Source organism: Castor canadensis, chromosome 10 (genome assembly GCF_047511655.1).
Source record: "Castor canadensis chromosome 10, mCasCan1.hap1v2, whole genome shotgun sequence".
Lineage (NCBI taxonomy): Eukaryota > Metazoa > Chordata > Mammalia > Rodentia > Castoridae > Castor > Castor canadensis.
In genome coordinates this window covers 84,727,837-84,755,317 of record NC_133395.1, presented here as the reverse complement: position 1 = coordinate 84,755,317, position 27,481 = coordinate 84,727,837, and the positions used below count along the sequence as shown (strand labels likewise).

General features: G+C 43.8%; 1 protein-coding gene across 3 annotated transcripts; it reads left to right on the top strand.

Moving 5' to 3' along the window:
- On the top strand, positions 1 to 26,742 carry Amer2 (APC membrane recruitment protein 2). 3 transcript variants are annotated; one of them, XR_012436297.1, is made up of 2 exons: positions 1 to 7,450; positions 24,619 to 26,742. XR_012436297.1 is itself a non-coding variant. In XM_020178156.2 (2 exons), exons 1-2 carry the CDS (start codon positions 579 to 581, stop codon positions 2,541 to 2,543), a joined length of 1,614 nt encoding a protein of 537 aa, XP_020033745.1. In that variant the 5' UTR covers positions 5 to 578; the 3' UTR covers positions 2,544 to 10,784. The 3 variants fall into 3 exon arrangements, 2 of the variants coding, with proteins under 2 accessions (XP_073899846.1, XP_020033745.1); XM_020178156.2 differs by lacking the exon at positions 24,619 to 26,742 and having other exon boundaries at positions 5 to 1,320; positions 1,672 to 10,784; XM_074043745.1 differs by lacking the exon at positions 24,619 to 26,742 and having other exon boundaries at positions 1 to 10,784.
- The last annotated feature ends 739 nt before the right edge of the window (positions 26,743 to 27,481 follow it).

The window sequence follows — 27,481 nt, the reverse complement described above, 5'->3', positions numbered from 1 at the left end:
CAGCTGGTGCTTTTGTAACAGGAAGCAGAACCACAATGTGGTTGACACGTCAACCTGAAGATGGTGCTCAGACTGGACCAGATTCAGATGGAAACAGAGTGGCTTTATGCTTGCTGGGCTTAGGCCCCAAATGTGAAGTAAGGACATGAAGGACTGGTGAGAGACACAGTGATGCAGGAAGTCCAGGATGGATCATAAAAGGAATGGCATTTCATTTTCAGATTGGCTTGAATTGCTTTGTCCTGATTGTGGACATTTTGCCAGCCACAATCTGACTACCGGAAAGAGCAGGACTAGAGGAGGAATCCGAATGTGGGTGACAGCGGATGGACTGTGAATCCCGAAATCGCGGTTTTAATGTTTCCAGTGAGCTCGAGGCGGTGTTGCAGCGCCAGCCAGGTGGGATGGGATGGGTCGTGGTTATTATATAAGCCCTTCGCGGGAGGGAGATGGTCTTTTCCGTGCGTTGCCGGCGGCGGCGCGGCGGGCAGAGCGGCTCAGGTTGATTTAGAATACGGATGACAGTGGCCTGGCGCGAGCCCACGGCTGACGAAAGCCGCTGATCCCGCGCGGTTTCCATGGAGACGGGCCGGAGCAGCCGCGGCGAGGCTGTCAGCGAGCGCGGCGGCGGCGGCGCGTCCGCGGGGGTCTGCGGCAGGAAGGAGGCCGGGCGCGGGGCTCTGGCGACAGACATGGACTCGCATTGTGACTGCGCCGCCGAGACGCCGGCCACCGAGCAGCCGTCGGGGAAGATCAATAGGGCGGCCTTCAAATTGTTCAAGAAGAGGAAATCGGGGGGCACCATGCCCAGCATTTTTGGGGTCAAAAACAAAGGGGACGGGAAAAGCCCGGGCCCGGCGGGCATGGTGAGGAGCAGGACGCACGACGGCTTGGCCGAGGTGCTGGTGCTGGAGGGCGGCAAGAAGGAGGAGCCGCGCGGCGGGGGCGGCGGGGGCGGCGGGGCTCGGCCCAACCCGGGCGCCCCCCGAACGGCCGGGAGCGGCGTGGGCGCGCTGGCCGCCAGCTCGGTGGCCAAGTCCCACAGCTTCTTCTCCCTTTTGAAAAAGAACGGCAGAGCGGACCCGGGCAAAGGCGAGCCCGCCGAGGCCGGCAAGGCTGGCGGCAAACAAAAGAGGGGGCTGAAGGGGCTCTTCAGCAGCATGCGCTGGCACCGGAGGGACAAACGCGGCAAGGAGGGCGACAAGGAGGCGCGCGCGGCGGGCGCGGGCGGCCCGATCCTGCCCGGCTCGCTCACCGCCAGCCTGGAGTGCGTCACGGAGGAGCCGCCCCGAGCCGCCGGCGACCCGCGACACCCAGCAGGTGAGCTCGGAGGGGGACAGCAGGCGCCGGGCTCCGCCGACCGCGCCCCAGCGCGCACCTGCCGCGAGGCCGCGAGCCCCGCGGGCCCTGCCGACGGGAGCGCCCCGGAGGACGCCGCGGGGCCCCCCGAGTCGGGGCCCGGCGAGGTCCACATGGCCGAGGATGCTGCCTCCAGGACAGGTGACGTTCCGATAAAGACTGTCCCCCTTGTCGACTCGGACTGTGGCCGCAGCCGGGCGTCTGCCGTCCCCGACCCTGCCTCTGTCGATCCGCCCTCAGACCCGTCGGCGGATCGTATTTGTTTGATGTTTTGTGACGTGACTTCACTGAAAAGCTTTGACTCTCTTACAGGCTGTGGAGATATTATTGCAGACCAAGAGGAAGAGGCAGGTCCCAGCTGTGACAAGCAGGCCCCTGGGCCAGGCAAGGCAGTGCTCTCTAAAAAGAACCCCAGCGTGGTGGCCTACCAAGGAGGAGGGGAGGAGATGGCCAGCCCGGATGAGGTGGACGACACCTACCTGCAGGAGTTCTGGGACATGCTCTCCCAGACCGAGGACCAAGGACAAGGGCCCCCGGACGCAGCGGTCAAGGTGGCAGCTGCCCCGGAGACCAAAGTGGTGCCCGAGACCTCCAAAGACGCCAGGTGTGTAGAAGCAGCCAAGGGCGTGTCCTCCGTCAAGCGCAGGAGGCTCAACAGGATTCCCATTGAGCCCCAGTCCAAGGAGGAGCCCAAACCCCCGGAGAAGGAGCAGCAAGAAGGTGTCCCCAACAGCGACGAGGGCTACTGGGACTCGACCACTCCTGGCCCAGAGGAAGACAGCACCAATAGCAGTAAAAAGGCGGCCATCCCCCGGGACAGCTACAGTGGTGATGCTCTCTACGACCTCTATGCTGACCCTGATGGAAGCCCTGCAGTCCTTCCTGCCCACGAGGACACGTCGTCGGGTTTGTCCCGGCTAAAGCCGGTGTCCCCAGGAACCATCACTTGTCCACTGCGCACACCCGGCAGTTTGCTGAAGGACTCTAAAATTCCTATTAGCATCAAGCATCTCGCGAACCTCCCATCAAGCCATCCCGTTGTGCACCAGCAACCACCCAGGAGTGAGATGCCCAGAACAAAAATTCCCGTCTCCAAGGTGTTGGTCCGAAGGGTGAGCAACCGTGGCTTAGCAGGGACCACCATCCGGGCAGCGGTGTCCCATGACAGTGCCAAAAAGTTGTGAGCTCCCAAGGCCGAGGTGGACCATCCACATGTCAAAGAATACAACTGCTTCCTGGAAACCATTGAAGGATGTTTGCTTGCCCTAAAGAAAGTCATTTAGGACCGCCCTTGTTTCCTCACCTGGGCCTGTGAGGTCCTGGCACTGGGCACAGTGGCAGTACACACTGGAGATGCTACACCACACCTGGATTCTCCTCCCAGATAAGTCCCTGAGAATTTGAGAATAATTTTCAAGCACTTTTTTTTTTCTTTTTTAAAAGCCTTTTTTCTTTAATGCACCGAATGCCCAGAAGTCACCTTTACTTGCCTTTGCAGGAAGTAAGACAACCAAATCTATGTAAAAGTCATGCCAGGATATCTGTGCTAGCCCAGAGGCCTGGAGGAGCTCTGAAGAACCAGAAGACACTTCTGTCTTTTTTCCTCCCTCCCTTCCTCCCTCTCTCCCTTTTTCCCTTCCTTCCTCCCTCCCTCCCTCCTCCTCTCCCTTCCTCCGTTCCTTCCTTCCCTTTTCCTTTCCAGGAAAAAAAAAAAAAACCCTTTGCTGTATCACTGTGTGGACAACACCTACAAAGCTGAAAAAGCCAGGTAGTTAGCTACCTGGTGAGAAGAGGGGACCCATCGCTGATTGGCAGAAAACTTCCCTACTTTCAGTTGCTAGACATATACAGATAGGTAAAGACTACTACTAGGAAACAAAGGCCAGCTTTGGTTTGGTTGGTTTAGATCATTTGTTTGGGGAGAAATAAAAAGCTCACCTCACAGAGAAGGTTTGTGTGTTTTGTTTTTTGGAACACCCCAAGCTCCCTTACAAAAATCAGGACCAGGGACAGATTTCACTAAACGCCAATAGTTTTTTTTTGGTTTTTTTTAGCTTTTATAAACTGTAGCCTTCTCACATGTACATAAAGCATATTTTGCAGTTTACCCCACTGTTAACATTTTATAATCTGTCAATAATCTAAAATTTAAATCTGGTCCTATAGCTAGAATGATGGTTGTCTACAAAGCACTGAGCTGCTTTTATGTATGATAATCCAAAATTATGCTGGTTTTGGTTTATATTGTGGTGATGCTCCAGACAAATGGTCTTGCCTTATCTTGGTTGTCTATTACCCCAAACTCTGTTTTCAGAGATTTTTACTTTCGTTGTAAAATTTTGAATCCAAATATTCCTCACTGGTGGGAAGTCCAAAATGAGGAGCACATAATGAAAAACAATAGAACAATACAGTTTTTCATGTCATTTGAGTTTTGCTTTACAAGCTTATGGCCGAGACAGGTGTGCTGAGAATACGACATGGGTAAGCTTATGTATGGGAAACAGCATACGAAGATCTTTTTGAGTAGTTATTTAATTCTATATATGTTTTCTAATATTTCAGCTGAAACTTATTTCAGAAGGGGCTGTTACATGCCTTGGTAGTTTGAATGATAAAGTGAAACAGTTCCTAGAATGCTATTAGTGTCTAATGATTAAATTAATAACCTTTTTGAAATGCACTTCAGTGTATTTAATCAAAAGGCCAGAGCTTCTCCTAGGGAGTGATTCATCATATCAGGAAGATGATACATATTTAAGTGACACTGCACATGTGTAAATGACATGAACACTTATGTAACTCTCACTTTCCTGAGAGACCACTAAGTAATGGACTGCTATTTTGTTTTTAAGGATTTCTTTTTCTATTTTGTAAAGGAAAGAAAAAGGTAAATGAAATATATGAAAGCCTATTTTAATAATATGAAGGAAGTGACAAAATAAGTGGCATCAACAGAAAGTATATTCATGATCTTCATTTTAAATTTGCAGATTCAGTGAGGTTTGTCAAATTCCTTTATCAGTCAGATTACTGCCTTTTATTGCATTGTCTCACACCCTGAATGTTATTTCAAAGTGATGTTTTAACATTTAATTTCCTTATGTCTATAGATGAGGTCCCACATGCAGACGTGGCCACACTAACAGACATGCCACACTAACAGAAATTCAGACAAGCCTCTCACGTGTGCTCACCACTCAACTGGACACAAATTAAGAGACAAAAGACATGTAGAAATATTTAGATTTAGAAATATTTTGAAAGTTATTTCTGTTCTTGAGAAGAGGTTTAACTTTGACTTAACATTGATAGCACTATTTAGACTCAAAATATGTTCACTTTCCCCTAGCAAATTGGAGAAACCATAAATTTTATGTCTAGCTATAAAACAAAGGATCTCTCCCTCATGCATTGTCCTGCAAGGACTATATTGTCCTTTGCACAACTCCATGGCTGAGTTTGATTTGTTCACTTCTTCAGTTGCATTGGCAAGCTAAGCGTGCCTGAGGAACTAGGGACAGTACTGTCATAGAAAGGAAATCTGCTTTTGCTGTCCCAGTGTTGGGACTGGTTTCTGCATTCATGCCACCATGGGGTCTTCTCTTTGTAAGTAAAGGAAGATGCTAGCCAAGTTTCCCCAGTCAATTAACCAGTTATAAAATATTTCATTTAAAAATCTTTCTCTTCACGTGTGGTTTTGTTTTTTACTCTATATGTGTAAGATTTGCCCTATACAAGTCCAGTGAAGGATTAGGGCAATGGATGGATGGCCTCCATAGCTTGCTGGGAAGTGGCACAGTGGCAGGGCAGATAGGTGCTCGACCTTTCTCAATCGGAAAAGGGATCAGATTTGCTTTCTTGTGCCAAGGGCTACTCTGTGTCATTTGTGTTTGTGAAGATTTTTAAAAAGAATTTTCTAGATTTATATGCCAGTTTTATTAATGCATTCTCTAATAACCTTGTGAGAATTGTACAGGCCCATACTTGCTGATTTTTAAGGGCAGGATTAGATATGGGCAAGTAGCACTTTCCTGGTATTTATGACTCTCAAGATACTCTGGATTTGTGCCCTTCAGTTAAGAGCTACCCAAACTAGAGGGGAATCCAAGTCAATTGCTGGGTGGGAATTGATCAGTTTCATAGCTCTGCCCAAGTCAGCCTGACTCTAGTCTCTACTTCACACACACAATGTCACTTAAAACATCCTGCTTTAGTTCACCTGGTGGCTGATGCTTTTATTCTTTCATTAGCACCAAGTGGGAGAGATTTTTATTTACTTTGGCATTTTAAATAATCATAAGAGGAAATAAACTTTTACTATTTCATCTAGTAGCAACAAGGCGAGATAGTTTAAGGACTTTTAGATACATTTTTGCAAAAAAAAAATCTGTCTATTTAAATAAGTACCCAATACTTATCTATGAAGGTGATGACTTGCCCGGTTTGTAGGTTTTTTCACTGTCTCAGTAGTTTTCACGTGCTTGACGTGAATATGTAAATAGCCTTTTTCACCCAGCTGTCAAGATAAAAAGACTACTGGTGCCAAGACTTGTTTAAATATTCTGAGTTTTCATTATTTACATGTTTGATTCATTTTCAAGGGTGACTCTGCTGTGTATGGGCTTTGTACGAGGAGACCAAGTCTTGTCCCTTTCTGTCTCCCCCACCCTATGTGTTTATCGTAGTTGCTTAGTGCCCTGCACAGCGGGAATGGGACACTTTGTGGAAGGTTAGCATGTCTGGACCATGGTCACTTGTTGGAACTCATTTGGTCTTTTGCTTTATTTGTTTGTTTGTTTGTTTCTGGTGTCACTGGGGTTTGAACTCAGGATTCACACTTGCTAGGCAGACACTCTACCACTTGAGCCACTCTGCCAATCCTGCGTGTTGGAATTTATTTCTTGCTTTTAGTCATATGAAATTCCTCTCTCTCTCTCTCTCTCTCTCTCTGTCTCTCTGTCTCTCTCTCTCTTTCTCTCTCTCGTACTGGAGTTTGAAATTAGTGCATTATGCTTGCTAAGTATGCACTTCTACCACTTGAGCCAGTCTTCTGGCCTTTTTCTGCTTTAGTTATTTTTTGAATGGGATCTTATGCTTTTGCGTGGGCAGACCTCTGATATTGATCCTCCTACCTATGCCCTCCATGTAGTTGATAGGCACGTGCCACCACTCCCAGCTTATTGGTTGAGATGGGGACTCACTAACATTTTCCCAGCTGACCTTGAAACTCGATACTCCCAATCTTGCCTTCCTTGGAAATTTCTCTCTTGAATTATGAATATCAGACTTGCCTCCTCTATGCTTGGCTCTATTGAGATCTGTCCTGTTCAGTTCTACTCTGCTCCCCACATCACTGGTAAGAAATTGATCCAAGAATTTTATACTCTTCCACTCTCCTCTCCTTACCACCAAGATGGCCAGTTGAGAGAATCTGGATGAAATAAGAGAAACCCAAATGCCTCAACCAACCTCATGGCCTTTCCCCTCCTCCAGGCAGACCAAGGAATGAATGACTTGGTTATTTCTCTAAACGTGGCCTTAGAAATTTAAAATTCCTCACACACAAAAATATTTATGAAACTGTGGGGACAAAGGGTTAGCAGGGCAGACCTATCTTACACAGCCAGCCTAACATGACAAGTGTGTCTCCCCCATCCATGGGCTCATAGCTTGCTTAGAAGCCTTTTACGGGGTACTGGTTTAATGGAGACAGTTTGTTGCAAGGAACAGGCTTATCCCACTGCAGATAGTGGCTTTAAAGAGGGATTCACAACGCCACCTTCATGACCATGGAAATGGAGGTCCCCAAAAAGGGATGAGTAAAGTAGACATGAAGCCTCCAGAGCTGAAATTGGGCAGCTTTTATGACATTTTCTTGAATTCAGTGCAATGCACATTTATCAGACATATACTATATCTAATACTTAATCAAAACCCATTCTATTTGGGGCTTGCATTATTTATGCTGTAATTGGATTTTCTTAATAGTCATCAAAACGCCTTTTTTTTATTTTAGCTTTTTTTGTGTTTGTATAGATGCTTAAAGTTGTGAATGAAGCCACAGAAATTCTTCTGAAAGTTACTAACGGTAAGCACAGCAATGATTGACATTTGCGGAATACCTGCCATGAACCAAGCCCAGCTAGCAGCTCTGCAAATATTTGTTCGGTCTTCTTAGTGGAGGAGATAGTATTCTCTTTCTAGTATGACATCTTTAATTCTTCCCTGTCTCGTCTCTTCTGCCTCTTGCTCTCTCTCCTTTCCTAGCCTCTGTGACATCCGTTAGTATCCTGTGTGTGGCACTAAGAACAGCTGGGGTCATCAGCATGCCACTTGCAGGTTGTCTGTGCACCTGAAATTCACTTTGTGTCTGAGATGACATGCTCAGGGTTGCTTTCAGGGAACTCCCCACCCCGCCACCCACCATAGTTAGCAGGCAAACAAATGACCTTCCTTTCCTTCCCGTGTTCCCTCTCCTTCCAGGATGAATGTGGAACACAGGCAGAGGTCTCTTCTGTCTCATGGTGACACTCCTTTCTGGGTGGAGTTCAGTTGTTCCTGGTACTCTTCTCTTGTTTTCTTGCCTAAGCCTAGATTAGGCTCCTGCAGGGTGTTCTGTTCCTTATTTTTTCATCGTAGTAAGGACATTTAACATGAGATCTACCCTTTTAACAAGTCTTTGAATGTATAATAAGAATGTTATCACCCGTAGACACACTGCTTTACAGCAGCTGTCTACAACTTATTCACCTTGTAGCAGAAACTCTACCATCTATCAGCAACTCTCCATGCCATGCCCTGCCCCTGGCACTACTGTTCTGCTCTCTGATGCCTTGAATTTGACTATTCCAGACTGCTCATTTAAGTGGCAACATGCAGTAGTCGTCCTTCTGTGACCAACTTATTTCACTGAGCATAATGTCCTCCAGGCTTATCCACGTTGTCAGAGATTCAAGATTTCCTTCTTTTTGAAGGCTCAATAGTATTCCTGTGTGTGTCTACCACAATTTATCTATTCATCATTGCCATGTGAGTTGTTTACACACCTTGACGATTGTGAACAATGCCACAATGAACACGAGAATGAAAATATCCCGTCAGGATCCTGGTTTCAGCTCTTTGAAATAAATAGCCCCAAGTGGGATGACAGGGTCAGAGAATGACTTTATTTTTTGAGGACCTTCCTTATTGTTTTCCAGAGCAGCTGCATCTTCTCACATCCCTGTCAACAGTGCGCAAGGACTTCCATTTCTACTCATTTCTTCCACACTTGTTATCTGTGTTGTTTGCTTAAATAATAGCCAGTTGAGTGCTCAAGGCAAGGGTCCTGACTTAGTTCTGAACGTCAGACACGAGTATTCCATCCGGTGCTCAGTCTGTGTCTATGGAATCCTGGCTGACATTTTTCTTATCCATTCATCCAAGTAATAGTTATCAAACCCATTCTCTGTCAGTCACCGTGAATGTGAGCACTTCAGAGTTAAGCTCTCCTAAGTAACATAGGCTATGTGCTCACGACAATGGCGGGGACGATGCTCTGTGCTTTATCATACACTGTTATTCTCACTGTCTGCAAGAACCTTGGGGGGTTTGTGTTGGCTCCATTCCCCTGAGGAAGAAAATCACACTTGGAAAGGTTGAGAACCATCTTGGCCAAAGACATCCATTTAGTAAGCAGCATTGAACTAGAAATCGAACTTGACAGCTCAGGCTAAAATTGCAGCTCTTTTGTAGTCAAGAGGTTCAATTTTTGTATTATTGTTTTACAGAGGAAACACAGTGCTACTGTGATGTACAGCAGGGTTCTAAACTGCATGTCTTTAGATTTTTATGATGCTGGACACCATTAAAATGATGACCATTTTAGCTAAAAGTGAGCTTGATTTTTAAAATGAGTTGACAGCCTTCATGTAATCTAAATTACCTACAGGTCTGAAAGGTTGATTTCAGAGACTAGCAGACTCTTTTCTCACTTGGACCGGTGAAATTTTAGGTCTTATTTGCCTATTATTTTAGAGCTATGTATTAAATTGTCTATATACAGATTTTATAGTCTGATGAGTGCTTTGCCAATAAAATAATCAACAGAACAATTTCAGTGCTAAATCTAGCAGGTTACACTTCACTTTCACTCTGATCCCTCTCTTGGTATTTAGGAAAAATAAGTTTGAGATTATAGTGCTGTCACACTAAAAAGATTATTTCACTCATACACAAGCTGCATACATTTGGTCAAGTTTTTTTTTTTTCAGAATTCTAGGTCTCATTGCATTGAAATGCAGTAAAAGAATTCAGTAACTGGCTATCCTGTTGAATTGCAAACTGGAGTAGGTTTTGGAAATTATTCAATAATTGAATAATAACAAATAGTCTGGGTTGCTGGTTATTTGGGACACATTAAAGTTTCTCAGACATTTTCAGAACTGGATCATTTAATGAACTACAGCAGAAATACTAAATCTGTGGTAAAAGGGCCTAGGGCATGGAGTGTATAGACAGTGCGTGTGGGTAACCCGCCTTGAAGAGACCTCAGGTGACCTGGGGGAATTACCAACCTTCTCAAATATCTCCATGAGAACCATTGTTCCCCTGCTGCATTTATTTCTAACTAAAAGTGGAGACTATCAAAGAACTCTGGGATATTTTCATTGCTTCCAGGATAAATTTAGCTGCACATGGAGGATCTGATTGATAGTGGTAGATTTATCAAGAATATCAGGGAGAATGGTTTTGATGTTTCAGGCCAAGCAAATGCCAATCATTTTCACCGGTCACTGGGTGCCTGTCAGACTCACTGTGAACTTCAGGTATTGCCCAAGCTATCTCTGTGAAGTATCTCAGCATAAAGTAAGCAATCACAGGTTATTAAAAGTAGTGATAAAGAAAACTCAAATGAGAAACTCCATTTCTATAATTAGTTTCTTGAATGTCAGGCATGTCTTTGAGGACAAGCTTTTGGCTGTATTATTTTTGTGCACAGGAGGAAAATTGTTAGTAGGTTTATAAATATTATTTTTATAATAGACTGTTAACCCACTCAAAAAAAAAACCCATCAAAATTGTCTCTTAGAATTAACTCTTAGAATTCAAAACTTGTTTTAGAAAAAGGATTCTAAATAGCAGTAGGGTCTTTTCTCCTTTCTCCACTCCAATGGTACACCATAGATGAATCGATGTTTATATTTTTAAACCTGTAAATATTTTATTTTGGTATTTTGTATATTTGTTGATATACTTCCACTCTGTGCATATGTGCCATGGTGCATGTTGCTATTTTGATAGTCTCTCTTTTAATGTATGTAAGCAGCTTGGACTAACAGCACTTTTCCTGTTTCCTTCTACCATCTTGAAAATATAGTGTTTCCATTTTAACTGTTGTGTTTGATTCAGTCAATAAATTTTGTTCTCCTTTGAAGATAAAATGAATTCTGTTGGCTGTTATTTGTCCAGGATCAACTTTATTTCTAGCCTCTCAAGTTTTGGAAATCACATACTGGTGATGATTACAATGACGATGATGTAATGTGAGTGTGTGTGTGTGTGTGTGTAAGTGTGCATGTGGGCACACATGCACATGTGTGTGACTGGAAGACCCATATTTCTTTCCACACTTGGTGAACAAGTGAACATTTATTGTTTGATTTGTGCAGCTGCCTTTTGAGAAGTGTGTTTGATCTGCTTTCTGAGCTCTTTACTTAGGAAATCTCCATGCCTTATACTCTCTCCTGGGGCCAGCTAATCTGCTGTGACTATCAGGGACCAGCCAAATGAAGGCACTGGAATCTTCAAACAGCTGGGTTTTGTTTATTTTGTCTTTGGTGATAGGTTTTCACTTCGTATAACTAATAGGTTCAAAGTGAAGAATGATGAGGTTGTACTATTTTGTATTTAAAAATAAGAATTGAAGGTATATCAATTGTTTTGAAGTACACCTCCCTTAAAATAGGCCAATCATGCCAGAGATGCTCACTTTTCTCTAACACACACACACACAAAAAATGTTTATCTGAAGAACATGGTGAAAGAATGCTTTGGAAAGAGGATCTGATTAGCCACAGTAAAAAACCAGAGTCAATACAAAGCCACAATGGGGACCGAGTTTCCAGCACGAACCATATGTGAACCATAATACTAAGTTTGGGAACCAAATAGAATTTGGGTTTAAATTCTGGTTTATTCACTTACCAGCTCTGAAAACAAGACAATTTCTTAACTTCTGTGAGCCAAAGCTTCCTACTCTATAAAGTGACAACAAAAAGATTTCATTTATAGAGTAGGAATACCTACTTTAGTTATACCTAGTTGTATTAACTTTCAGAAAAGTAGGTATCCAAGACATAGTATGCTTTTTGTTTATGTTAACTGAAGCTCCTTTTGTTAAAAAAAAAAGGTATTTATAAAAGTTAAAACTTCAGCTGGGCATGGTGGTTCATGATTATATTCCCAGCTACTAGGGAGGCACAGATTGGGAGCACTGAGTTTCAAGTCCAGCTTAGTAGGAAAAGTGAGTGAGACACCATCTCAATGAAGAAGCTGGGCGTGGTGGTATGCACCTGTTATCCCAGCTATGAGGGAAGCTCAAATAGAAGGATCATGGTCCAGGTTGGCCAGGGCAAAGTCACGACCTTACCTGAAAAATCACTAAAGCAAAAAGGGCTGGGGGCGTGGCTCAAGGGGTAGAGCGCCTACCTTGCAAGCATGAGGCCCTGAGTTCAAACCCAGTACCGCCAAACCTCATAAATAAATATAAAGGAAAGCTTCATGAGTTGGGGCTGAAATAGTCTTCAACAGAGAACTTGCACAGGGTGAATATCAATATAGACTCCTCTGATTGGAGTGCAGGGTAGAGAGATGAGACGTGCTTGTGTAGAACCAGGGAAACGAGCAAGCGTAGCAGTGGTCCTATGTGTTGATTATTTCAAGACATAACTCTAAGTTACATGTTACTCTAAGTTATAAGGCTACCACCTATGACTGGAAGACAGTAGGGAGCCTTGCGTCTGTGGAGGAGACTGAGGGCAGTGGCTGCCATGGTTGGGGACTTGGCAGCTGAAACAGCCATGGGAATGGAACTTACTGAGGAAAGATGGGCCATAAGAGTATGGGGGAGGCAAGTGGGTGGGTGGCTTAGAATCACGGACGTAAAGCGTTTGTGCCTTTTTTCCTGAAAAAACATGGGCTTCAGAGACAGAAAATAATTTAGGCTAGAGGGTAACTTCTGCTACTTCAAGCAAGGAATGGGCCTCAATTCCTGAACACAGGGTGAGCATTGGGATTTGATTTGGGGACTTAATCACATCGTTCTTTTTTTTTTAATTGTATACTGGGGTTTGAACTCAAGGCCTTGTGTTTTCTAGGCAGGATGCTCTACCTTTGAGCCATGCCTCCAGCCCTTTCTGCTTTAGGCGTTTTTCTGATAGGCTCTTGCATTTATGACCTGAGTCAGCCTCAACCACAGTCATTCTAGTTATGCTTCCCCCATAGCTGGGATGACAGATGTGCACCACCACACCCAATTATTGGTTGAGAATGGGTCTCGTGAGCCTTTTGCCTAGGCTGGCCTTGAACCATGATCCTTCCAGTCTCTGCCACATGAGCAACTGGGATTACAGACGTGAGCCACTATTCCTGGTCCACAATCACATCATTCTTAAATTGCATGGCCTCCAAACCCAAGGTAACCTCATTCGGTGGTAGGTTAGAGAAACACCATGTCTTCTGACACTAGTGGGTCTGACAGTTACTCCTGACAGATGCCACGCTCCACAGTGGGCCTGCTTAGGCCTGTTGCAAGGGTGTGCACACTTGGGATCTCTTGTGCTCTTTTCACCCTGTGTAGACCTTCAACCCTAAGGTTCAGGAGGCCTGAGGAAGTAACCATGAACCAATGGGGAGTGAAAACGCATGTCCTTGGGAGGAAGAGTTTAATGTCCTAAATCTAAATCAAAAGAACAAAGCCATGCAAAACCTCCCTTGAACTTTTCCTGGCCACCTCAGCCTTGGACCCTCAGATTCTGGCCCCCTGGAGAGCATGTCACCTCCTTGAGCCAGAAGGAGTGTTGGAGGACAGGGAAAGGGATTGTGCCCACCAACTTTCCATTGCTGTGATAAACTAGCCAGAATAATCAATTTATAAAGAGGAAAATTTTACTTTAGTTCATGGTTTCCAAGCTTTCAGTCCATGGTTGCCTGGCCTTGCCACTTTGGGCCTCAGGCAACACAGTACATCATGGCAGAAGCTGGTGGGGGAGGGAGGAGTCTGCTCACCTTGTGACAACTGAGATGCAAAGAGAGACAAGAGGGGCTGAGTCCCTGTATCTCCTTCAAGGGATGTCCTTAGTGACCTAACTTCCTACTGCTGGGCCCTACCTCCTGAAGGTTCCGTCACCTTCCAACAGGGCCACAAGCTGGTGCACACTTCCCTCTTTCTTGTGCACATTCCAGGGTGTCAGCGGGGAAGCGTGGACTTGTGCCTCTCACCTAACATCAACCCTTTCTTGTGGCTCTTGGTTTATGATGTGAGAGGCCGGCTTCCTCCTCAGCTCCTCTGATCTTTATACCTCCCTTGGCCTGAGGAGAAGTCACCGGTCAGAAGGTGATTGCAAACTTCTGAAATCGTTCTGCATGGCAGGGCTGCCCATTCTGCCCTTGCTGGTCAGAGCATGAGGCACTTTTTAGAGGATTCTGGTTGTCTTGGGCAGCTCTGTGCAGGTGCTCAAGGCCCCAGGCCTGATGTCACATTCTGATTTTCTACATTAGGCTCTGGGTGAGGCCACAAATGTCCCGCAAACTCACTGCCTGCAAACCTCTGCCTTGGGTTGTTTCCCAGGAAGTCCCAGTCTAAGATATCATTATTTCCATTTTCAAATGAAATCTGCAGATCTTGAGTGTTTATGGAAACTCAGAAGGGCAAAGTAAGAAGAAACTGTCTTAGAAACGCAAGGTAAAATTAAATTTTATTTCTTTAAATGCAGAGTTTGAACTATCAAAAGAGGCTAGGGAACACCCCCACCTCCCAAATAAAGACCAGTCCCTGGAGGTCTAGAACTTTGTGTTCTGTGGTCCAAGAAGAGGCTGGAGCCGTAAGAGAAGGCAGCTGAATCACAGTCACAGGGAAGGGCCACTTTGCAGGCATTTTGTGGTGACTGAAAGCATGAAGGATAAAGAGGACTCAGGCAACACATGTGGGTACATACATAGCCCTGGACCAAACAATCAGAGAATCAAGTACAAGTCAAACATTTATGAAAACTGACTATGTCTTAGGTCATGAATTAAGTCTTAACACGTCCAAAAAAAAGTTCCCTGTAGGACATATGCTCTTACCAGATCACAGCTACGTTACCAATTAGTAACCAAAAGATAAATAAGGCTGGGCACAGTGGGTCACACCTGTAATCCAAGCTACTCAGGAGGAAAAGATCATGAGGATTGCTGTTTTGGGCTAGCCTGGGGAAAAAGTTAGCAATGTCAGACAAGCATAACTGTGAAAATAGCATAAAGTCTTATGAAATACAACTATGGTTGTACTTAGAAAGCATTTCATAGCTTCAAATACTTAGATTATTGAAGATAAAAAACCAAAGACTAAGGGATTATAATCCATTTTAGCCAGGCATGGTAGCATACACCTGTAATTCCAGCACTCGAAAAGTTAAGGCAGGAAGATCGTGAGTTCCAGAGCAACCTGAGCTACATAAGGGGACCCTGTTTCAAGAAATTCATTTTAATCAATATAATAAGCTCAAAACCAAGTAACAATAAGCCCATAGAAAGTATAAGTGAGGAGTAATATCAGTAATGGCAAAAAATAATAAAACAAAGATACCCCTAATTGGCCAACAAAGATGAATAGTAATTCTTTAAAAACATATAAAATCTATCAATACTTATTAAGAAAAAATGAGACATGAATAAATAAAAAAAGATGAATACAGTTGCACTTTCTATAAAAAAAAGAAAAGAAAAAATGAGGAAGATACAAGAAGATTCAGGTGAGATGGCTATAAGTATAGTTACAGCAGAGATAAAAACATAGTGAGATGTCATAAATAGTTATGACAGTAAATTTTAAAGTTTAGACAAAACAAATTCCGAATACACACACATATACACACACACACACACAATGCATACCAAAGTGACCTGAGAAGAAATAAGAAACAGAAGAATTACCACCTTGGGGAACATTGGTAGTAAAACTCTCTTTTCCCCTCCAAACAAAATAAACCAAAACAAAACAGTAAAACCAGAGGGCAGAAACAATATCCCACCAAGCATCAAGTGATCAGATAATTCCATTCTGACACAAATTCTTTAAGAAAATAGAAAATGAGGAAACATTGCTCAAAGCATTGTCTGAGGTCAGCAAGAAAAGACAATGACAGATTCATCTCTGTCAGGGGATCCAACATTTTCTACAGAAGCTATTAGAAAAAGCTGAATCTGTAAAACACATAATACATTGCAATCAACTTGGGCTTATTCCAGAAATGTGAATGTGGTTTGCCATTTAAATAAACCACTCTTAATAGAATTCACTCAGGTATCTTGAAGCTGTAGACTCACAAGCCTGAAGATGGCTCTCAGGTCCTTTAAACAACCCCAGAACTCGGGCACCCAACTCCCCTTGAGTTGTTGAAATATGCCAGCTCTCAGGACAAGGGGTGCCTTCAAACTTGAAACGCTTTGTCTAGTGACATTAATTTAAGCACCTGCCCATATTCCATCCAATCTAAGACTAGAGCTGCATCGTGCTTTCATATATCACAAAGAAAGAAAAATGCTGTGAATTACCCCCGTAAGACACTGCTGGTGAAAGATACACCCCTACCTTCGAGATGTATCATTGTGATGATGTGCGTCTTAAAATGGGTGAAATACTGATGTGTTCATTGACAGTTTTAAACTGTAATATTCTTCGCTTATCAGGGAAGCAAAGATTTTTGTGGGGGAAAGACAGAAGAACGGTTTAGTGAAGAACAGATGTGGCAGATGCAGCTGGGGTTTTCCCCTTAAGGAAGCTGTGTACTCCTTTGGAAGCGAAGTAGACTTCTCATGAAATGAGCAGGAACGAAACCTCACATGTACAGAAGGCTATTTTGCAAGCCTCTCAGTCTGAAGCCAAAGGCCTGCACGTTTGACATCATTCCTCTTACCTTTCTCCCAGGCTGGCAGGTGAGCACAGAGCAATGATCTTCCCAGCTTTCTGTGTCAGCTGCGAGTACCTTGGTATTTCGCACAAGACACCGATTTCCCATATATCCGTGTCTTTTAAATGGTAATGTATTTCTTAAAAGCTTCTAATTCTTCCCTTGGTCTGTAGACTGCATTTCAGAAGACATAGGTCTCATGTTTTCTCAGTCTTGTGGGCACCCCAGGCCCTGTGCCGTGACCACCAATAAGTGACTTCCCAGAGGGTGTCAGGTGGATTTCCTCTGATCTAGGTGGGGAGCCCTACTGATTGAGATTACAAGCCCAACATCTGGTTCAACAGCATGACAATCTTCTGATAGTGGTATTTTTCTAACCTGTAGGTCTTTATATAACAATGAAAAGTGAAGCTGTACTTGACTCTGTTCTTTCAGATAGTCTATAGTGCCCCAGCCCAAGAACTGGCATCTTCTATTTATTTATTTATCTTATTTTCTCCTTTTATTTTTGGTATCTTTTAATTGATCATTGCTTTTTGTATTCCCATTACTGTTTTAATCTTTCCTTCTCCTGCCATTGTTGTTCTTTGTTTTCTTAATATCCTGTCTTCCTTGCTAGGGAGAAATCCATGCATTTCTTGTTTTTCTGGGAGACTTGTCCTGAATGTTTTCTACTAATGAACCAATATTCTTGGAATTGTTGCAGAATGAAGTATTTGTCTGGTTCCTGCTTTCTGGGAGACAGCCTCTAAGTTCCTGAGTGACAGGAGAGTTTATGTGGTTCCTAGGGGGCCCTTTGGTCATACTCAGTCCATGCCAACATGACTTAGGACGCCCCCAACCCTGTGATTAGAGGATTGAGTTTGAGCCAGGTAATATCAGCCTGACCTTCTGACTTCTTACTTTGAGGGAGGGGAAGAGGGCTCAAGGTTGAGTTTAATCACACTATGGTTTGATGAAGCATCACCCAAAGTCCATGGTTAAAGGCTTGGTTGCCAGGCTGTAGTGGTATTGGGAGGAGATGGAATCTTCAAGAGGTGGGGCCCAGTGGGAGAAAGTTAGCTTACTGGAGGTGTACCTCTGTCTCTTTGCTTCCTGGCCACCATGAGGGAAGCAGTTTCCTCATCCATGCATTTCTGCTATGATGTTCTACCTCTTCACAGACCCAAAAGCAATGGGGATCAACCTACTCTGAACTGAAGCCTACAAAACTGTGAGACAAAATAAGCCTTTTTTCTTAATAAGTTAATTTATCTCAAGTATTTCTTACTGTAATAGAAAGTGAACGAACACAAACTACATGGTCAGTGACTTAATCAACCATGCCTGTGTGATGAAACCCAGCAAAATGTCTAGACACTAAAGCTGCACAGGTGAGCTCCCCTATAGGTAAACACATCAGTGTGATGAGAAGGTTATATACCCCAATTCTACAGAAAGGACCTGGAAGATCTGAGTCGCCTATACACAGATGGCCCTTCCATCTAATCAGGGTGGCGATCTTGAATAAAACCCACTTCTAAGTAATCATGTTCTTGATAGTTGATCTTGAGTTGTGTCCTTCAGAATAGCTGCAGCAGTGGGTGTAGTGCTTTCTTAAGTTTTCCGAGTCATTCTGGAGAATTATCAAACCTGAAAGGGTCACTGGAAGTGCTAATGCTACGCTAATTCTGGATGACTGATGTCAGTGTTAAATTGCAATATTTCAGGAATTTGGTGAAAAGAAAGGCTTAATTTTGTCAGACACTCATATAAAACAGGAAAATTTTTATTTTCAACACATTTATAACTAAAGAAGTAAAAAGTGATTCTTTGTCCTTATAGCTTGCATGTCCAATTGTCTACCAGCTATACTTGTTTCCTGGTTATCTTGTGAGGCTTTGTCTCTAACTTGTAAAGAATTCCTTTTCCAATCCCCACTTAAGAGCTTCCTTAAGGGTGTGCTTCCAGTGGATGGGGCTTGGAAGGGCTGGCTGGCCAGCAAGGTGGTTGGGAATCCTTAGGGACTGGCTTGGGCAAGGCTGGGAGGCCCATCAACGCCATCTCATGGTACCTGCAGGACTGAGCCTGACGGAGAAACCTCTGGGTCTCTCTGCTATGCTAGGAAGGACAAGCCAGGTGCTCCCACACTTGGAAAAGCACAATAGCATTGTGACTCCCAGACCGGGGGTGGGTTGGGGGGGAGGAGGGGAGGGAAGCTGCTGATGGAGTTTGTGTCTATAGCCAGGTGCACGGGCAAGGGCATGGCTGGGTTGTGGGAGCCAGTCTCTGCCTTCTTTGCTACCTTGCTCTGGCTGTTTCAGGGGGATGGGTAACCGCTCTGACTTGTGAGAAATGCAAAAGAGAACTTCCTCATTACGGAACACTTGGTGCCAAAAAGTCCAACTCAAAATCCATTTGCTCTTATTATAAGGACTTTCATTAAGAAAGAGAAGAAGGAAGAGCTCTTCTATTCTTTAAACCTAATTTCAACTGTTATAAATGTTTGAAAGGTTTGCAAAGTGGTTTTCAATTTTTTATCACACATTTGTGTGAACATGTTTTCTCCTTGATGGCTTTGCTCCCTCTGGAGAGTTGGAGAAGCAAAGAACAGTGGCATGAGTTATAGACTCAGAGAGGCGAGCCACGCCCAGGTGCTCTCGCTTTCTCTGTGTGTGTGTGTGTTCAGGTTTCATCTTTTCAATCAGACAGCTCCATGAAAGACATCCTAAACAGAACAGAGCAGAATTTTTTTTCTTCCATTATTAAAAGGCTCATTTTAAAGACAGCTCTTTATATAATCAGTGTGGTGATCATGAATAAAAAACATCTCTAAGTAATCATATTTTTTTTTGGTGGTACTGGGGTTTGGGCTTCATGTTTGCCAAGCAGGTGCTCTACCACTTAAGCCACTCCACCAGCCCTTTATGTATTAGGTATTTTTTGAGATAGAGTCTCACAAATTATTTACCTGGGCTGGCTTCGAACCGTGATCTTCCTCATCTTTGCCTCCTGAGTAGCTAGGATTACAGGCGTGAGCCAGTGGTGGCTGGTTAGTAAACATGTTTTTGAAGGAGATTGCTCACAGGCACATTCAGAAACACTTTCTATCCATTATGAACATTGTATGTAGGTTTTCAAAATGTCCCTAGATATACATTAATTTAAAAAATCAATCTGGCCAAACATTTTTTTTGTCAGAAGCAATAATCCTGAGAACCCAAACAAAAAACTTAGTAAAAAGATAAATACCTCTATTTTACAAATGTCTCCAAATTTGTCTTCAAGTAGAACAGACAGGTTTTTCTAAAAGTCTTTAACAAGCTACCCTGGGAGCTCAACTCAGAAACAGAATCTGACATACTTATACAGATGTTTCCACATAGCTCCCAAAATCTTTACAGAAACAGCAATTTGGAAGGACAATCCTGGGTCAGCGAGTTATTCCTGTGTATGTTATGTGCACACGTCTCGTCTCAGTGTGGTGAGTGTCTCTATGATTTCCTCCTGAGTAGCAGTCCTAAGTACACTGGCTTCTGCCACTACAGTCTCGGGATCATCATGTCCATATCCGTATCCTCCAGGCCCCTTGTCATACCCACTGCCCCCATATCCCTGGTCCTCACCATCTCTAGAGTAACTGTGACCACACCCATGGCCCCAAAGGCTCATGGAATTGTCAAAGGAATTGTCTGCAAGGTTCACATGGCTCTGGAAACTGTCCCTGACTCTCCATTCATGGCTCTCAGAGCATCTGATGCCTGCTCTGGGTTTGGAAGGGAATAAAATCAAACCCTATTATCACCCAGTTTCCTGTCCTGGACAGTGTCCCAATCTGAGCTAGGCCCAAAGCTGCTGAGGGGGTCTTCACAGACAGTTTCCTTTCTTCAGAAGACGTGGCAGTGAATTAGAGTCCTGGAACTCTGAAAGTAAAAACAGACTCAAGCTCTGAGGGGCAGGGAGAATTGCCACATGAAGCATTTCCCCAGACACTTGGTATCATATTCTTCATGACATAGTTATCGATATAATTTGAAGAAAATGTAATGCTGTTTACCAAGACATCATGGGCCACAAAATGACATTTTGGTCAAAAATGGACCACGTGTGTGACAGAGATCCCAAAAGATTATAATGGAGCTGAAAACCTCGTGTCACCGAATGGCACTGCTGCTGTTATAAAGTAGCCTTACTCACCTGCTGGTGGGGAAGCTGGTGCAAGCACAGCTTCTGCGCTGCTGGTCTATGACACACAGCATGTAAAACGGTACACTGCAAAATCCTGACAATGACAACTGTGCTACTGGCTCATGGGATTCACGACTACACATTTTATTGTTATTTTAGAGTGTACTCCTACTAATGCCAGCAGCAGCCCAGACATCATGGTCAGCACCTCTCTGGATGGCATCTCTCTAGGCTGTGTAAACCCTTGATCCAAGGAGACATCCTCTATGCCTCTTGCTGGAAGGATTTAGGGACAAGGCACTGCATTTGCTGTGGTCGCTCTGGTAGGAAAGTGACTGTCTAGTCTCTGCAGGGCAAGCCAGTCTTCCACGGAGGCTGTGGTGAGCCTCGCTGAGAGGCACAGAGACTCTGATGCTCATGTCTTCAGACACAGGTGTCAGAACGCTCGCTCTGTTCTTGAATCTTTTGACTGTCTAAGCCAATAAATTTCCTCTCTTGTTAAAAGTTAGAAACCACAATTAGAATTGTCATTTAAGCACTTAAAAAAGAAATCCTTCCAAAACACTTGGAAATATTAACATTTAGACTGTGGGTTTGTGTGTGTGTGTGCGTGTGCATGTGCGTGTGTGTGTGTGTGTGTGTGTGTGTGTGTGGTACTGGGATTTGCACTCAGGGCCTTGCATCACCCCAGCCCTTTTTGCTTTAGTTATTTTTCGGGTAAGGTCTCACATCTATAACCAGGCCAGTCCTGGACTGCAATCCCCTATGTGTGCTTTCCACACAGTTGGAATGATGGCTGCATGCCACCCCAGCCATAGGTTGAGATAGAATCTCACTAACTTTTTGTCCAGACTGGTCTCAAACCAAGATTCTCCCAATCTCTGCCTCCCAAGCAGCTAGGATTATACACATGAGTCACCAAGTCAGTTTAGACTGGTTCTTAACCTTTGGTCTCTGGTTTTCTTTTTTCACACATGTGGTTAGACAATTATTACAGCACCTTTCAGGGTACAGAAGTTAGAAAGGGTGAAACCTCACTGCATATTACTTTGAAGCTACAACTTTGGATGAGATTTGGGTTCATTCAGGTAGCTGAATCCATGAGAGACCTCTAATGGAAACTGGGTCCCCTGGAGGCCTAATGTGGCCTGGAGTTACAAGGAGGAGAGAAGAGAGGGGTGCAGGGCACCCATTTCACCAGCACAGATCCTAGTGGCAGCTTTTGAGTCGAAGGTTCTCACTTAGGCAGAGGAAGGCTAGTTCTGCTGTGTGCTTTGGGCTTCCTGAAAGTCCCACCCTCTTCCTGGTAAGGTGAACCACCTGCCCCCTTAGGAAAACTTCTGTTCAGACTCACTGGACTGCACTCTGCCGTCTGTTTCCAAGAACTTGCCCAGTGCCATGCAAAGTGAGTGTTTCTAGGGAAACCAACTTTGGACTTTGTCAACAGGCTTTGTAATCTGAAAAAGGCTGCACATCATTGGCTTAAGGAATGAAAGCAGAGGAAGAAGCACTGAACTGGAGCAGTGAGATCTATGAGGGTGTTGCCAGGCCATTTGAGAGAGGATAAATCATCAGGGCCGAGGGTGAAAGAAGAGCAAAAGCTGAAAGTAGGCTACTGCACTTGGCTGAGTCGGGAAAGTGGAGGGGCAGAACCCTAACTGCAGTGGGCTGAGAAGTGAGTGAATGATGAGAAAATAGAGCAAGAATGGACTGTGTTTGAACAGAACATGCTGCAAAGCAAAGGAAGAAAAGGATACGCTGATTTTCTTGAAGAAGGAGCTTTCCTCCATTCTTTCTTTCCTCCCTCCCTCCTCCTCTCCCTCCTCTTCTTTTTTTCTTTCAAAGGTGGTGATGGAACCCAAGGCTTTGCAGATGGTAGGCAAGCGTTCTACCACTGAGCTACAAACCCTGACCTCTTTCTTCTTCTTTTAGTGAAAGGTATTCATAAATTCATATGCTGAAGACACAGATGCCACGAAGTAGGGGACTGAAATTCAAAGGAAGAGGGAGCGATTGACAAGGCTAAGTGCAAGAGGAGAGCAGGGACATGGGGTCAACGAGCAGAGGTGGCAAGGTGTCTTTGGGCAGAAGGAAAGATGCCCTTTGTGACATCCCAATAGTAGCAGGGGTGTGGGCAGGTGGGAAGGCAGCAGAGGCAGACTGGAGGCTTTGTGCCTGACGTGTCCTTTCTTCCCTTTGGGGGCAGGTCTCCTGCTGAGGGTGAGCTGGGCGGAGTGGGTGGCACAAGCTGGAAGATGGAAGGCTAGCCCAAGCTGCTGTTGAGGATGGAGGGTGGGGGAGGGGGCCAGGCAGGTTCCTACCAGCTCAGACTGACCAGGAAGGATGATCTCTAGGTCTATAATGGATGTTCAAAGCAAGGCTGCTGTTTCAGGCATACATCTGAGCTTGTTATCACCCCTCTCTCTGTTTCGCTGGCTCTGGTTTTCAGGTGTCATTGCCTAGTCCCTGGCCACAACATGCTCTGCCTCTTAAGATCAAGTACAGCATCCCTCCTTCACTGTGGCTTTGCCTTCCAAAGTTCCAGTTACTCATGGTCAACCATGGCCTAAAAATATTAAATGGAAAATTCCAGTTCATAAATTTTAATTAAGTTTTATTACAGTATATTGTAATTGTTTTATGTTATTATTAGTTATTATTAATACTTTCTGTGCTTAAATTTTAAAATGAAACTTTATCATAGGGTATGTTTGCATAGGAAAACAGTGGACAGATAGGATTCTGTATTGTCTGTGGTTTCAGGAACCTGTAGAACATCCGTGAATGTGACTGCTATACATTGAGAAACCAGATGTTTCCTCTTGGAGATCAGGCCTAAATTTTGGCATTGACCTGGACTACATGGGGTGGGGTCTTAAGATCCTTGAGCCAATCACCTGACCATGGATTTGAATTACATATTCTGTTAGGGCACGTAATTGTCTCTGATTCAATCATTGTGGCCCAGTAGAGGCAGATTTTCCAGTGCCAAAGAGCCAGACAGGCCTAGGTCATCCTTCCATTCCTCAGCCTGTGCTATGGCCAGGCTCCTAAGCAGGAAGATGAGAGATTCAGGTAGGTTCGACAAGGTTCAGAACAAGGGCTGCTTACTTCTCATTAAGTGTAGGGGAGACTTAGCATGACTGACAACATTTGAAATAGCTCCGGAGGACCTAGAACAGGAGACAAGGAGCCTGTGAGAAGGTCCTGAGGGTGGACAGCACAAGTGAATAACTGAGTCAATCAGCACAGCTTTGAGGCTTTATATTTTTAGGTTTTTTTTTTTTTGGTGGTACAGGTTTTGAACTCAGGGCTTCATGCTTGCTAGGCAGGTGCTCTACCACTTGAGCCACTGCACCAGCATATTTTTAGTTATTAAAGTGCTTAGTAGGCAGCCCTGGAGTCTGAGGGGAGGCTGCAGAATGTTGGCAGAAACACACCCCAAGCCAGTGCGCGTTCTACGGCAGGGTCACTGTAAGAGTATCTGTGCACTGATAGGCAGGAGATTTCGGACTTAGCCTGCAGGCACTCATTTGTGGCAAACCCAGAACGTTTGGCAACTTACAGCCAAGAAGCAGACATGCCTCCAGCTTTGCATGCAGGCAAATTTACTGCTGGGAAAAATGTGACAGCACAGTTTGGAGTGATTCCCAACAGGGAGGAACATGGCACATTGCAGTTGGGGCCTTGCAGTGATGGGTGATGGGGGCTGTGTTGTGCCATCTTGGATTTGATGTGCTCATGGTAATCACAGGTAATGAGCCAGTACTTAAAATAGACAAGCTGCCGGTGAACTGACTGTGATTTGCACAAAATCTGTTTTCAGTTTTAACTTTACATTGCTCCCCATAGGATATTTGTAATGGCAGCAGTCCTTTCTCTTGATCCCCATCTCCTCTTCTCTCTGACTCCATTTTTTTTTGTTCACTCTCTCCAGTAACAAAAATCTACTTCACAAATCTACAACTGAGTCAGAAGAAACCCTGGGCCTGGTTGTGAGATGGGATGGTGAGAGCCCCTGTCATCCTCGTGAATCAACATCTGGGCACCTGACCTTGGAATACGGAGGTGCAGTCAATCAAGTAGCAGGAAGTAAAAGCAAGAGACTTGCTTGTGTTCTTTAAGCAAATATGTGTGTGTTTCCTGACTAATGCATGTGTTATACCATGATTCTTGTAAAGGATATTTCGCAACGATGCCTGAGTTCAATCTAACTAAATTTGGCCCAAGGATGCCTCTGGATTCAAGTCTTTACTTGAACTGTAACCTATCTTAGGTCAAAAGTTAACTCCTAATTTAGGAATACACCCTTATCACAAATAGCTAAGTTTCAGCCAATCACCACAGCCCAGCCTCAGTCAATTCCAGGCAGGCAAATGTTTAAACGGAATTCAAATAAGGCACAGATTGAGTGGCAATCCATCAGGCTGTCTCTCTGCCCCATTTTCTGCTCCGTGCCTTATTTCTGTTTTCTGTCCATAATTGTTTTCCAGCCATGCAGCAGGCTGGAGCTCTCTGACCCTATTCTGGTTCTGAGAGCTGCCCAGCTCTAGAACAGCAACGTGTAACTGTAGGCCACAGAAAGCACGATTTGGGACATCAGCTTTCATATCGGAAAATCACTCTTTCTCCCCCATCCCCGTTCCAATTTGTTCTTTTCATGTCATGTTGTTTGAGGCTTTTCAATGTTAACAATGTCCACCAAATTAGTTTATTTTAGTCTGCTGCATTACCTTCCAGAGTAGGGGTAAAATCTTATTTGGACTTTGTGACCGTTTTAACTCTTTCTTAGGCATTCTGTAACCTGCATATAATTGTGTGAGGTGTAATGTGTAGACTGAGAGTTAATATTAGCAATTAAAATCGAATAGAATAAAAGAAACTGTATTTGTCAATAGCTACAAATACCAAGTGAAATCAAGACTATTTGGTGATTTAAGCTGATGAAATTGACTTACATCACTTGGGAGTTTGTTGTTATTCAATAAATTCTGACATTGTAGAAAGACACAGATGTGTCTGTCTGTGTTACTTACATAGCTCACTCATGACAGTTTCTCTGGAGGGCATTATCTGAAACAAACATAAGCAAGCAAACAAACAAACAAAAACAGCTTTGAAGGAGCATTACCAGCCATTTAAAGAGGTAGCAAGGGGCTGGAGTGTGGTTCAAGTGGTAAAGCTTCTGCCTAGCAAGTGTGGGACCCTGAGTTCAAACCCCAGTACTGCCAAAAAAGAGGTGTCAGCTTCCTTTCTCCACCCCACAAGCATTAGTGATTTCCTGTAACAGTACTTACCTAGCAGCTAATGTATTGTACTTAGATGTGTGCCTCCCATGAGTAAATAAATAAATAGACAATTATAGCATAGCATAAGTTGTATCCATCACAGAATTCTACCTTTAAGCTAATTTATGTAAGGGCCATTTATCTTTATTATGAATACTGTAGTTTATAGTCTCATCACTTTGGCATTTTCTACTAGAGAACTAAACTCAACCCCACACCCTCTAACCATTTCAAAGATGAAAAAGGAGATTGTCATACCTCCTTGTCCTGATCAGAGTGGTAATGTCTAAATACAATTTATGAGCTTCAGTGTTTAGAGGCAGGAACAAGAGCTGATCTAACTCTGACACATCTGAAAGAAATCCATTAGTCAATTGATCCTTCTTGTTGGGAAAAAAAATTAGACTTGTGAATGCCATAATCTACCTGCAAAAAGATTATATGTAAATCATATGCAAATTATCCCCACTGCACTGACAGTGACTAAAAATACTTATTGTATTGTGTATGTTCAGCTAACAAGATGTGGGGAATAACTCCTTCTTTAATAGTTCTGGGATCTAAGCCATTCAGTGACTTTGAATGAATAGGACTTTTAAACGTCTTGAGCTGATGAACCTTCTGTGGAATGTGCTGGAGTCTTTTCCACCTCATTTTAGCTATGTTTTCTGATGTTCCGCTGCTTCATTTCAGATAAATGTCATGTTTTTCTTTTGTTCATATGGAAGCTACCTGTACTACAATGTAGAATATATTTCAAGTGCTTTTCCCCTCTATTGTTGTGACTAGAATCTGTTAATCTACACAGATTGCTTGAAAATTTTTAATGACTTGGCAGATCAAAATAGATTCTGGCAAAAAAACATTTTTTGGCTAAAGGAAAAAAAAAAAAAAAACCAGTTAAACCAGATTTTTTTCTGGATTGACCTAACCAGTCAGCAATCACTGTCATGTTTTGGCTTAATGAACAGTGAAATAAAAACTAAATGAATATAAAAATGCTACTTAAATTCTTTCCACATGATGGATCTTCTTACCTCTCCAAATGCTGGTTTCTCTTAGATTGATTGTACCTCATGCATTTTCAAAGTGCAATGGGTGTGGACAGATGGGCCCACTGGGTGAATGGAGACAAATTGAAGGTTAGTGAGTCTCCAAGTACTGCTTGATGTGTTTAAATTACCAGTGGAATCTTTGTCTCATCCTCACTTCTTTTTCTTTGCTGTCCAAATAGCATTATAGAAAGATTTAAAATATAAGACAAATCAGCTGGTGGGTTAGCACACACTTATAATCCTAGCACTCTGGAGGCTGAGGCAGGAAGCTCATGAGTTCAAGGCCAACCTGAGTTGTAGCTCTCTATATACAGAGATCCTGTCTCAAGAAACCAAGGGCCAGGGAGGTTGTTCAGAGGTAGAGCATTTGTCTAGCATCCATAAGATTCTGGGTTTGTTCCCCAACACTGCAAAAAGCAACAAGAAAGAAACAAAAGAAAAATCACCTGAGAGCTTA

Coding starts and splice junctions, on each gene's coding strand:
- Amer2 (XM_074043745.1), top strand. CDS start 579: ATGGAGACGGGCCGGAGCAGCCGCGGCGAGGCTGTCAGCGAGCGCGGC.